We start from the raw sequence: 12,794 nt of genomic DNA, 5'->3' as shown, positions 1-12,794 counted from the left end.
CATTTACTGGGGAAAAAAAATTCAGACAGAAGACAGGAGAGAAGGTGAATGAGGGGAGGGAGACAGAGATATCATTTTACTTTGTTTTAAGCATTAGCAGTAATTAGGACAAAATAGTAACATGAGCCAATTTTAAGTGATGTGTCTATGAATGTTTGTTACATTATTCTTTGTATTTTTCTATATTTTTAGATTCTGAAATTTAAAGAGAGGGGAAAACCACTCCTACAAAACCATGGTGGTGATGCAGGGCACACAGGACTGTGGTGAGGATGAGGGGCAGGCAGGAACTCAGAGAGGGCTGTTTCCATGTGCGTGTGTCAGCTACAGGTGTGCAAATCCCTGAGTCCCTGAGATGCAGTCCTTCAGGACAAACAACTCATGTGGCTACCTGTGGGTGAAGTGAAGGGATAAAAGTTAGCCGATGGACCATGAAAATGTTTTTTTTTTAAAGGATTCTGTGCAGAGACATGCTGTCATCTGCCCAGGCCCAGCCCAGAGCCTGACCTTGGTCCCATCGGCTGGACCCCATGGACCTCCAGCTGCCTCGGCTCATGCACGGAGCTCACTTGTCCCTAAACACGGGGTCAGGGAGGCAGATGTTCTTCTACAGCATCAGGCTCGTCGGGAGCCTCCTGGAGATGTTCCCATGTGCATCTTGACTCCCAGCCTCAGCCCACAGCTACTGCTGCCTTGGAGTCTGAGGAGTCCCCAGGCAGCCAGTCCCAGGCCCACATCCACAGCAGTCCGTGCACACACCATGGGGGCTCTCCACGCATGCCCAGCCTAGGGTGTGCACACGTGGCCCTGGGTGCTTGTGTCCATGCACTCCCCCCTACTTGAGGGTCTCTGAACGTTCCCAGGAGAAAAGCAGCCTGCTCCTCTCTCAGTTTGTCATATGGGGAATCCCTCCCATCGACTGAGAAGTTGGAAAGCTTGACCCTCCCGCTCACAACCCCCTGTGCTGGCCTGGCCCCTCTGGGTGCCCCAGCCCCCCAGCCTTGCCTTCTACAGAGGAGCCGATAGACCCCTCAGGCTGAGGAGTCAAAGATGAGAGAAGATTCATCAGACGGAGTCCTAGGAACCAGAGCTAGACAACAGGAAATGGCTCCCCAAGGGTGAGACTCTCCTGGCCACAGTCCACTGGAGAAGGAAGCGGGGAGTTTTCTTCCTGCTGAAGCTTTTTTGGTAAAGTCTCAACTTTTACTCAAAGCCACCAGGGACAGTCTCACTGCCTGGTCCCCCTCTGTGCACAGTGGCCAGGAGAGCCCTGCCGGGGGCCACACAGTCACTCAGGGCCAAGAGGCAGCTTCAAGGCCCAGCCAGAGGCTTCCCTCTCATGAGTCCCCACCTTGGCCAGCTCCAGGGGATCTAGGGGCTGAGGATAGTAGGACAAAGTCACAGCAGGGGGCCCAATCACCCACACCCACACCCCAACCCAGCTTCTGAGGAGTGAAGTTCCTCTCTCCAGTCCCTTCTCTTCCCAGCACAGGTCTCTGAATTCTTAAGGGGAAATCCCAGATGCCTCTCTTGGAGGATCTGTGAGCCATGGACTCCCTCTTCTGGCGAAGTGTGAGGAGGAAACAGCCATGCGGCCTGGAAGGCTGGGACTCTGAGTCTTGTTCAAGGGACCGTTCCCCTCACCTGCCCAGTCCACCTGCTGGGCACCCAGGGACTCCTCCAGTACTTGACCAGCACAGAATCCTGGATGCCCCTTTTTTCTTTCTTAGCAAATAAGCAAGGAGCAGCTTGGCCTCCTCCCAGGCTCAATGAATTCACCATCCTACGTGGACCACCAAGGGTTCCCTGCCCCAGACGACAAGGTGAGGGTCACCATGTTAGGCCCCGGGAGAAACTCGCTCTGCTTGTAGATGGTCAAGAGACAATTGTGGGAATTCTGACAAGTGTAATGGAATGTTGCAATGGGATTCTTGGTGCCTCTATGTCCACTGTGACCCCAGAAGCTGAGAATAAGCAGTAGACGCCAACCACCTGCTCCCCATGAAGTGGAGGTGCTGGGCCACATGGGCAGCTTAGATCAGGCAGGGGTCCAGAAGTTCGTCTCACAAACTCACCCACTGGGACAGTGTGCTTTGTCCTCTCTTAAGCTAAATGTTATGATTTGGATCCAAAGTGTCACCCAAAAGCTCCTGTGTTAATGATGGAATGTTCTGAGGAAAAATGACTAGCTTATGAGAGTTGTGGCCTAATCAGTGGATTAACTAAGTGGATTAATCCACTTAATGGATTCATAATTGAAAAGAACGACTGTCCTGGGTGGTAACTGTTGACAAGTGGGGTGTGGCTGGAGGAAGTAGGTCACTGGGGACCTGCTTTTGGGGTTTACATTTTGTTCTGGGAGCCTCCATCTGTCTCTATCTGCTTTCTGGCTACCAGGAGCTGAGTAGCTTTCCACCACCACACCCTTCCGCCATGATGTTCTGTTTCACTCAGGCCCAGAGTAATGGAGTCTGTCAGCCATGGACTGAGCTTCTGAAACCATGAGCTCACATGACTTTTACTCCTCTGAGTTGTTCTTGTCTGTTCACAGCAATGGAAAACGACTGACATACAAGTGAGGGGTTTCCAGGGTCCATATATGCATCACCTCGTTCCATGTGTTTCCAACTAACCCCCAGACAGGGCTCACACATCCTACCCCCTATGGTCTACCAGGACTTCCAGATCCAAGTTCCCCAGCTTGCTTCAGAGCAGCTCCATGAGGGGAACACCTTAATCCCCAATCCTCACTTGGGGTTTGAGGGAGTGAAAAGCAACCTGACCGTGGAATAGAGCATAGCTGCATTTGGGGGCATTTACAAAATATTTGGCCAAATGAAAATTAACTGGTGCCACCACCTGTATTCTCCTGTCCCATCATATTCTCAGTCCCCTCAAGACTGTAATGGTTCCAGAGTGGGAAAGAACGAGTGTTTACCAATACCAATTCTCTCCATCTGCCTTCCTAGTGCTCAAAACTCCTCAAGTTTAGTGGGCCTGACTAAAGACTACATGTCCCAGCTTCCTTTGCAGTTAGGTGAGACCATGTGACCAAGTGCTGACCAATGGGAGGTGAACTTAAAAAAAACGTCAGCTACCTTCCTGCCACTCCCTCCTGGGCATGAGTGTTGGGGGGATGAGCCAGCTTGAATCCCTACCCCAGGGCAATGGTTCTCAACCTCATCAGGACATTAAGTCACCTGGGGAAGGGCTAGAAAGTTCTGAACCTTTCAGGTTTCCCTGGTGGATTCTATTATCCACACAAGATGGAGAAACATCATACTTCATGCCAGTGACTTGGGTCTGGGAAGAGTAATAAACTAAAAAAAAAATAGTGGCCCCTGCATTTCCTATCTTCCTTGGACTTGCCTCCCATAGGACTATACTCCTGTCTTTGGGTAACTATGTAACAGAGGCAGAAGATCCTATTTGAGCCACATCCTTCTGATGTCTATTACTGAACTTCAGCCTGGACTTTACCTTATCCAACCAGTAGACCCTGGAGCCTTCTGTCATTGATTCTGGGGATCCAGGAAAGTTTAGTTCTCTTGGGGTCTTAGAGGAGAGGCCCATAAACACTAGTATCCAAATCCAGAGTCGAGATTGTCATTATTCCTGACATATTGGCTGGTAGTAACTAAAGGTAGGAACTGGCCTCATCTTTAACCTCATTTTGAATCAGTTTTACAAATAAAGGAATCAAATTAACCAACCCATGCCCCTTTCAGGATAGACCAGACTATTTTACTTATTTCCTGGAAGAAAAGTTTCCTTTGCCCTCGATGAGTGACTTCTGAGTGTGCTCCGTGGAGTAGATTTGCTGGAATCTAAACTGAGAAACGCTCTTAAGCTCTTGAAGTATTCACACATCTGTGGTTGCCCTGTGGAGAGAGGATTCAGCAGTCCCAGTATTTATGGCCTAAATAAGATAAGCAAGTTGGGGGTTCTTCTCTACTAACTGAATTCTGATACAGTTGAGGGCCAAAGGGGAGGAACATAATGAGTGATTTTGCAAACAAATGGAATTTTGCTCTCCTTCAAGGACTTTCCATGCAACTTTGAAGAATTTTTTTATTAACCATGTATCTCTTAATCTCAAGCCACTGTCCAACCCAATTTGATCCCAGCAGGACTCTTTGGGGCAATGCTTCAGAATGGGGTTGGAAACCAAAGACAATATAATCCATAACCTCTAGTTTATGTTTCTTAACAGTGACACCGTCTTGGACTGATAATCTTTTGTTGTGGGGTTTCTGGGCTTTTGTAGGATGTTTAGCAGCATCCCTGGCCTTTACCCACTAGATACCAGATGCTACTCCCACTCCCCACCCAAGTCTTGACAACCAAAAATATCTCCAGACACTGGGCCATGTCCCCTGGGGAGAAAAATTGACCCGGTTGAGAACCATCCGAATCCATGGGGCTAGGAGTCCTACTCACAGTGACATCCCCAATCCTACTGTGTGCTGGGCACACAGTAGGAGCTCAACTAATCACTACTTATTGGATGAGTACTTGGGGAAGAGGAGGGAAGTGCACACCAAGTCTGCACCTCCGGAACGGTTGCCTGCTGGCCTGGTGCAGTGGGGGTGAAGAGGAGCAGTCGGACCACCTCCTGCAGACAGCAGGTGAACAGCTGGCCTCATTGGTGCAGAGTGGGACCCACAGCATATGTCGTTGCTGGGGCAGTTTCCCATGAGCATTCCCATGCAGTGACCATGCACAGTGGTTGTACCAAGTCAGGAACGCTAGGACTCCTCTGACGATGACTTTAACTCAAGGGTGACCTAGGGCCAGCCTGGCCATTTGCACTGCCATCTGAGACTCTCCCTCTCCCCACCTCCTTCCCCACAGCTCAGACCTGCACCACAGCCTGAGGGCCCCTGCCTGCTCCTCCAGCTCTTGCCCTTTGTCCTCCCATTTTGGTGTCAGCTTCTTGGAGGATCCGGAGCTCCAGGAGAGTGTCTTTCCTCCTCCACCCCCCACTTCCTGCAGGATGCCACTCTCTGGGGCACCCTGACTCCTGGAGTGCAGTTACTGAAAGCCTCACGCTCGAACCAGTTTGGACAGGGAGGGAGCTCTCGGAAGGAACTCAGTGTCCCTTTGTTGACAAGACTCAGGAAGACATGAGCTTAACTTGCAAATAATAGCTCATGAATAACTAGTTAAGCCAGGCACATGCTAACACTTTGATCCAAGAAAATCTTCCAAGTTCTCCTTTTATTGGTTTTAAGGCAGCAGGGGACACCCTCTGGCCCACATGCCTTTCTGGCCAAGCAAAGGGAAGTCAGGGCAAGGGAGGGGTTTGACCATCGGGAGCCGGCCAGAGCACTCTCCCCTGCACTCCACCTCCTCTGGACTCTCCGGCCCTCACATACCATCCTAATGCACTTTGGTTTGAGAGCAAGCGTGCCCCATGGCCCTGTCCAGCAGTGTCTGCCACGAGCATCTTCAGGGACCCCGGCCCGGCTCAGCCTGCCTTCCCCTCAGCCAGGCTCTCCCAGGGGCAGATGACCTCCTTTTCTGTGGCCCGGTCACCAGACTCTCCAGTGTCATCCGAGTCCATCAGGCAGGGTCCACTCTCTGTGGGCACATCCATTTTGATCTGGAAGAAGCTTCAGGCACAAAAGAAAAGCCGTGATCAAAGGGCAGAAGGGCAACTCATCCCCAAGTTTCCCGAGGGGCCCAGAGAAGATCAGCCCGGGGGGCGTTTCCCCAACTTCACATGCACAGCATTGGCCGGGGATCCCTTGGTTGGGGATTCCTGCTTTGCTGCTGAATTAAAGGTAATTCTGAACATGTTCGATTTTCTTTTTCAAGGGGCTTGAATTTGCATGGTTTTGATGAGTTCAGGATGTTCCTGTAGGACACACCAGTACTTAATTCTCAACCTTTTTAAATTGCTTTCTGAGGGCATGATGATCCCTGAGAAGAGAGCATTTTAAAAGCCTCCGGTCCACATCTGAGGCATGACAGTGGCTGTAAGAGAGGACATTCCCTCAGCAGGGCCAGCTGGGAAGACTCAGCAGACACGCTGGATCCGGATCCCCTCCCAAGATCACGGAGCCACCTTGCCTCCTGCTTCCCCAAGAGACAAGGCAGGAGAGGGTCACAACCTCCACTCCCGGCTGTCCCCCATGACATTGCCCTGCCCAGGCCACATGTCTCAGTCTCTGTGGAACCTAAGACCTCTGCCTATCACTTCCTTCACCAAACCCAGGCAGAACCAAGCACAGAGCACGTTGATCAGGTCCAGGGTGCCCCTGGCCACTCCCAAGCCCAACGGGGACAGGGCTGATTCTTGATTTTTCCATTCTTTGCTTTCTGCCCCTGGTTCAGGCATCTCCTCTGAGCTGTGGCTTTACATCAGGGGACATCAGGCTTGCAGGACCACCCCAAATGGAGTTTAGAGGGGCCACTGCTCAGGAGGACACTGGGCTCCTTGTTTTCACAGAAACCTCTGTTGCCAGAGCCAGGGTCCTGCAAGCCTGTCAAGAGAGTGTGCAGGTGGGTGCAGGAATGATGGGGGCGGGTGTCCTTGGGGCGGGGAGATGAGGCCACCTAAAGCAGGGGAGGGTGGGGACCCTGGAGTCATTTCCCAGGGTCCACCGCCTGTGGTTCTCACTGCAGCAGACCTTTCCTGCCCTTTCCTAATGCAGTGCACATATTGGCCAACAGGCTTGGATGGGCCACTGGGCGGAAGCGCATGAATGGGAAAGAAGAAGAGAAGGACACCTGTCCCTTGGCCTCAGGAAAAGGAGGAAGAGCAAGACGGAGACTTTCCGGTGGCCCAGGGACACGAGCAGCCTACTCGTGGTGTCTGCTCTGGAGGACCCTCCTCACTACCCACCCCATTAACCCCAGACCACATTCATGGCTCGGAGCCTTGTCCACACCACGGCCCCCGGTGCGGGCGCCAGGCACGAGCCCCTCCGCTTACTTTGTCACTCTCTTGGGTTTCAGCCGCGGCAGCTGGCCCACATCCCCCAGGGGCTGCACCTTTCCGTGGGACACCGCAGGGCACTTGGGTGAGAGCCTGGCAAAGACGGGCGAGGCCAGGCAGCCCCGTCTCAGGAACCTGCTGAAGGACAGGGCCGCGCGGGCCTTGGGCAGGGCCCTGGGCTGGCTGCGGGGCCCGGGGCCATCGAGGGAGGCCTCGCTGCTCTCGGCCATGAGGGCCCCGCGCTGCACGCTTGACCAGCTGGGCTCCCCCTTGGGCTCCAAGCCTGAGGAGCCCTCCAGGGCCACTTGAATGGGCGAGGGGCAGATGGTGCTGCTGGGCCTCCTGATGAAGCGGCTGGGCGAGGGGAAGGGCCTCCTGGGGGAGCGGCAGGAGGAGGAGAAGGGGCTGGAAGGAGACGGGGGCACGCAGGTCCCAGTGTACACAGCCAGGTGGGGGCTGGGGGCCATGTGCTGGCCTGGCTGCAGAGGAGAGAAGAGCAGGGTTCAGCGGTGAGTCGTGTGACCCGTCACCAGGGCCCCGAGCGGCCCTGGGCTGACTCAGCCCACTTCCAGTGGCAAGACGCAGGCCTGGTGTGGCTGCCTCCTGGGGAGCTGGGGAGTCACCTATGTCACCCAGAGGTATAGCCATATAAAGTCCTCCTGCCCACCCGGGGATCTGTCCCCAGGGCAAGACAGTTGTATCCCAACCCCACCTTCCTCCAGGCTCAGGATGCGGGAGTTCAGCCAGGCTGAGGTCTCCCTCACCCTCAGCTCCAGCCCCCAAATGAGCAAGGCCTCCCGTCCGCCCTTTCCCACGTCACCAGTCTCCATCGCTGGGTGGCACTTAACATTTGAACAGAGCAGCGGAGGTGGCAGAAGTCATCCTGGAGCATGCCTCGCTGCCCCCTCCAGGCCAGCGCCGGCCAAGTCCACCCTGGCAGTGCCCTGGGGGTGGCCCGGCCCCAGCATCTCCCCTGGTTTCCCCTGAGATGGGCACAGAGGCTGAGCCTGGGTGTTCCAGCAAGGAAGCTGGCGACGTGGGGCAGGAGGTGATTCTGAAGAGAAAGGGCGGCCGTCAGCCTCCCTGGGCCATGCGTTCCCAGCGCCCTGAGGGTTGGGCAGGAGGGACAGATCTGGTGCATCTGCAGCTTGAGGGGCCTGAGGAGCTTCGTCCAAACCGACAGAAGGAAACTGAAATCGGGATTTCCAGTGAGGCTCTTCACCACGACCTCCCTTCCCCTCTCAGGACACACGGGTGGGTCGCCTGGGCCTGCTGGGCTCCTCCTGAGGGCACCACATCAAAGCCCAGCAGGACAGAAGTCCTGGGGCGGGTGGGCCTGAGGGACAGTTGGACCAATGCCACCCCCAAGAGAGAACCGGAAATGACTGTGGTGAAGAACAGGCTGAAATGGCCTCACAGATGTCCTCGGAGGGCCCCGCTGTCCCTGGCCGAGTACTTCCCTGTGGCTGAAGGAGGCTGCCGGAGACATCTGGCCTCCGTAGAGCAAGGCCTGGTTTCCAGGTCCCTGAGCAGGCCAGGCCCCACCCTAAGAGGGCAGGGCAGGTGCACCCAAGAACAGCTCCTGAAGGAAGATAGCAGCCAGGGGCCACTGGGCGCTCAGAGACTGGGCTGAGAGGGCGGCTCTCCATTCTCCTGCACCAGTTCCCTCAGAGAAGACCCCGTTCTGAAAGGCAGCTGGGGCTGCTGCTCCACACCCCCCAGACTCCAGAGCCAAGGCCCAGGCCAGGGGCCCCTGGATTATGACACTGATAACGATCATCGTCATTGTAGAGGGCAGTAGGACCTTAGCAAATGTGGCCCTGGGCTGAGTGTGGATGATTTGTTGACTCCCCAGAACCGCTGTGTGAAGCAACTATCATTACCCCATTGTACAGACGAGGAAACGCATGCTTCAAGAAGCCAAGGAAAGAGATCTTAGAAGGAGAAGAAGCAGCCGAGGACTGTAGGGACAGCAGGGCACACACCAGCTGGATGTTTCGGGTGGCCTGCAGAGCCGCCTGCTCATCATTACTCAAGGGCACTTTTCTCATACACAGACCCTGGCCCCGGCCAGCCCCGCTGAAGGCGCCACTCTGGGGAAGCATGTTCTGCCCTTTACCCAGGTTTACCCATCTCCTTGACACGCTGGCTCCTCTGTGACTGTGACCACCCCACTTTAGAGAATAGGCCATTGAGGCCCAGAGGGGTTCCTGGCTCTCCCCAGGCTCTTACGACTAGTAAGTAACTGTGGCATGTAGAATTCTAAGATGGTGCCCCGGGTTCCCACCCCTGCCCTGCAGTGTGCATGTGGACCATGAGTGTCATGGATTGGTGACTCTTAGGCCAGGTGGCGTGAGAGGGCCCAGCTGACTTTTACAAAGGGAGAGTAGCCAGTGAACTTGACCTCACCACAGGAACCCTTTAAACCCGAGTCTAGGGGCAGAATCAGAGACTCAAAATATGATAGGGGTTCGAGGAGGGCCAACTTGTCTGTCGCTGGTTCTGAAGATGAAGGGCCACATGTCAAAGAAAGCGGGCAGTTTCCAGAGCCAAGAGCAAGGACACGAGGCCTGCGGTCTCTCGAGGACCTGACTCCTGCCAACAACCTGAATGAGCTAGAAAGAGGATTCTGCCCAGAGCCTCCAGATAAGAGCTGCTCAGCCTGCAAGCGAGCCCTGAGCAGGGAACTCGGCTGTCGGTTCTGTCTGAAGGTTCCTGTCCTGCCCAGATTCATGTTGGGGGATGGGCTTTGGGAAGAGGTGATCAGGAATGGAATTAGTGTCCTTATAAAAGAGACCCAAGAGCACTAGCCCAGCTCTTCCACCACATGGGGACACAGTGAGAAGGCGTCTAAGGATTCTGAACCCACCGGTACTTTAGTTGTGGACTCCCCGTGAGAAGTTTCCGTTGGTTTTGAGCCACCCAGTTGACGGTATTTTGTTAAAGCAGCCAAAACGGACCAAGACGACACCTGCCCTGTCTCGTGTGGACAACCGCTTGTTGTCCATGGTCATTGGACACCTGCCCTGTCTCATGTGGACAACCACTTGTTGTCCATGGTCATTGGCCACGCAGCAACAGAGCACCAAAGCCGTGACTTGATGAGCGGCTGGACCAAAGCCTATGGGACCCAAATGCCCTGCTGTTTCCACCACCCCGAGTGGCCCTTCCACTGCCTGCTGAGTTCAGACCGGACTTGGGGTCCTAGAGAGTGGGGTGAAAATACTTAACTAGGAAATCAGCCTTGTGAAGAGGGATACAGAGGTATCAAAGCGGCACTTCCTGGGCTCACGAACTTGAATCCCACTCCTTTAGAATTTGTGATAAACTCCTGCTCTAATTCCACCTTACAGAGAGGGAAACTGAGGCTCATGGAGATCATGCAACTTGACCAACATCAAAGCTTTTCAGCTCATTCTTTATCGGCCTCTGCACATACCCTCCCCAGTTCTGTGCTCACTCCCACCTTCCTACTCCCTCTGTCTCTCTTTCCCCCACCCCACTCCTCCCCAGCACCTCCTGATTTCCAGAATGAATGACAAGACAGGGAAGAATGATGGCCACTATCTTTTTGCACTTACCGACTTGAGATGGTCCTTTCTTCTGGGCCAACGGCCATTAGCCTGGTGGGTCCACATCACTTTAAGCGGGCTGCTTTCTCTCTCCCCTTCCACCAGGGAACCATGAATTCCCACCTTGGCCCCTCCACAGAGGCCAGGGCCTGTGCTTCGAGACCCAGCCCCTCCAGCTCAAGCCCCACCTACTCCTGTGTGGGGCAGCAAAGCAATGGTATGCGAGACACGTGGCAATGAAATGTGATGGGACACAAACAAAGTAAAGGAGAGCTTGATTCTGTTTCATTGTGTGCAGCATTTTTATTGTGCAAGAGCCAGGAGAGGGGGGAGGAGCATGAAATGAGCAGGTACACTGACATGAGGACAGTCAGGAGTGTTCACACAGAAGGCGGAGCAGATGGTGCAGAGAGATGCAGTTCACTTTTCTGTCCTCAGAGAGTGGCTGGGAATGGGAAGGCCACCTGAACTCTCTTCCCCGCAGCAGGAAGGTGAGCAGGGGCCACACTCAGATTCAGCACGCAGGGTCTGCGGTTCCTTCTGGTCCCTTCCCATTCTTCCCTTCCCCAGTTCTCCAAAAGCAAATGAGCAAAACTGGCTCCACGGGGAAAAATCCACTTAGGTAACCATGCCATTCTACCACTCAACCCCCCGGACACAGTCCTGCAAGAGCCTTTCCAGCTGGGAGTGACCTCACTTCAGCCATGGAACTCAGACTGCAGGACGGACCAGTCACTATGTTGGTCAGTCAGTCCTCTCCTAGGAGCTGCAGACGGGGCGAAACATCAACCCCCCACCCTGAATATATCCTAATATTCCCTGGAGGGTTCAGAGGGCTACACTGAGAGATTCCGAGGGAGCACAGAAAATGTTTTTGGACAATAATGTTTTAAATATCCCTCAGGAAGTCTTTAAACAATAAAGAATGAGCCACTGTGTTAGACAACACTGACAGGTAGGAGAAAGCACAAGCTTACTCGAGGACCATTAAGCTTCTAGAGAGGGCAATGATAAATATGATGGTGATGATGGTGCTGATGGTGATCATGATGATGGTGATGATGGTGATGGTGATGATGGTGATGATGGTGCTGATGGTGATGGTGATGATGGTGATGATGGTGCTGATGATGGTCGTGATGATGGTGATGATGGTGATGGTGATGATGGTGATGATGGTGATGATGCTGATGATGGTGATGGTGATGATGGTGATGGTGATGATGGTGATGGTGATGATGGTGATGATGGTGCTGATGGTGATGGTGATGATGGTGATGGTGATGATGGTGATGATGGTGATGGTGATGATGGTGATGGTGATGATGGTGATGATGGTGGTGATGGTGATGATGGTGCTGATGGTGATGGTGATGATGGTGATGATGGTGATGGTGGTGATGGTGGTGATGGTGATGATGGTGATGGTGATGGTGGTGGTGATGGTGATGATGGTGATGGTGGTGATGGTGATGATGGTGATGGTGGTGATGGTGGTGATGATGGTGATGGTGGTGATGGTGATGATGGTGATGCTGATGATGGTGGTGGTGATGATGACTTGGTAATAATGGTAGTATGGTGATGATGGTAGAGATGATGATGATGGAGTTGACAATGGTGAAGATGGTGATGATGACAATACCAGCAGCAAGCATTTATTGAGCATTTATGATATGCCAGACATGGTTCTAATGACCTTACCCTTATTTCCTTATCCCTAGTCCTTGTATTTTCACTTAATATTCATAATGAAAACAGTCTTTTCCCTAAAAGCCAAACTAGAAAATGGAATTCTACAAAGAGAATACTGGGATCTTGTAGAATAATTTATGTTCTAGCATAAAATGTACACTCCATGGGTAAGTTATGTGTTTAAACTATGCCATTAAGGAATTAAGATGATGTTTAAGTACACAGCATGGTAGAGGCTATCCCAATGGTGTAAATATGTCAATAATAGTGCCCAAATAAATACCATTTTTTATGCCATTTCAGATCCACATGGGCCTCGTGGAGCTACTATTAGTTTGACTCATAGCAGCAAAGTCACCAGGAGCAGCTGCCACCTACTAAAGCTCTGGCCACAGCTGAGGATGCTCTTGTAAAACCTCAGAACTGGGTAGGGACCTGTGGCCCCACTGACATCAAACATGAGAATTTCCTGGTAAATTCCAGGATCAGAGAGCAGAACCTCAGTGGACCCTTTAGTAGGGGAGCAGGCAGGAGATAAGAGTGGAAAAGAGCAGATTCATGGAGCTGAGCTACAGTGAACCCAC

General features: G+C 53.1%; 1 protein-coding gene across 1 annotated transcript in view; it reads right to left on the bottom strand.

Annotated features, from left to right (window-relative positions):
- Positions 1-5,470: 5,470 nt before the first annotated feature.
- Positions 5,471-12,794, bottom strand: part of Rgs9 (regulator of G protein signaling 9) — a 65,938-nt gene continuing 58,614 nt past the window's right edge. The window contains exons 18-19 of the mRNA XM_076870448.2: positions 6,941-7,422; positions 5,471-5,615 (exon numbers count right to left, since the gene is read on the bottom strand). Coding sequence (XP_076726563.1) covers positions 5,471-5,615; positions 6,941-7,422 — 627 coding nt within the window. The remainder of the gene's footprint in view (positions 5,616-6,940; positions 7,423-12,794) is intronic.

This window comes from Callospermophilus lateralis, chromosome 11 (assembly GCF_048772815.1).
Source record: "Callospermophilus lateralis isolate mCalLat2 chromosome 11, mCalLat2.hap1, whole genome shotgun sequence".
In the NCBI taxonomy this organism is placed as follows: domain Eukaryota; kingdom Metazoa; phylum Chordata; class Mammalia; order Rodentia; family Sciuridae; genus Callospermophilus; species Callospermophilus lateralis.
The sequence above is the reverse complement of the archived record's forward strand: the minus strand, read 5'-3'. Positions and strand labels throughout refer to the sequence as shown.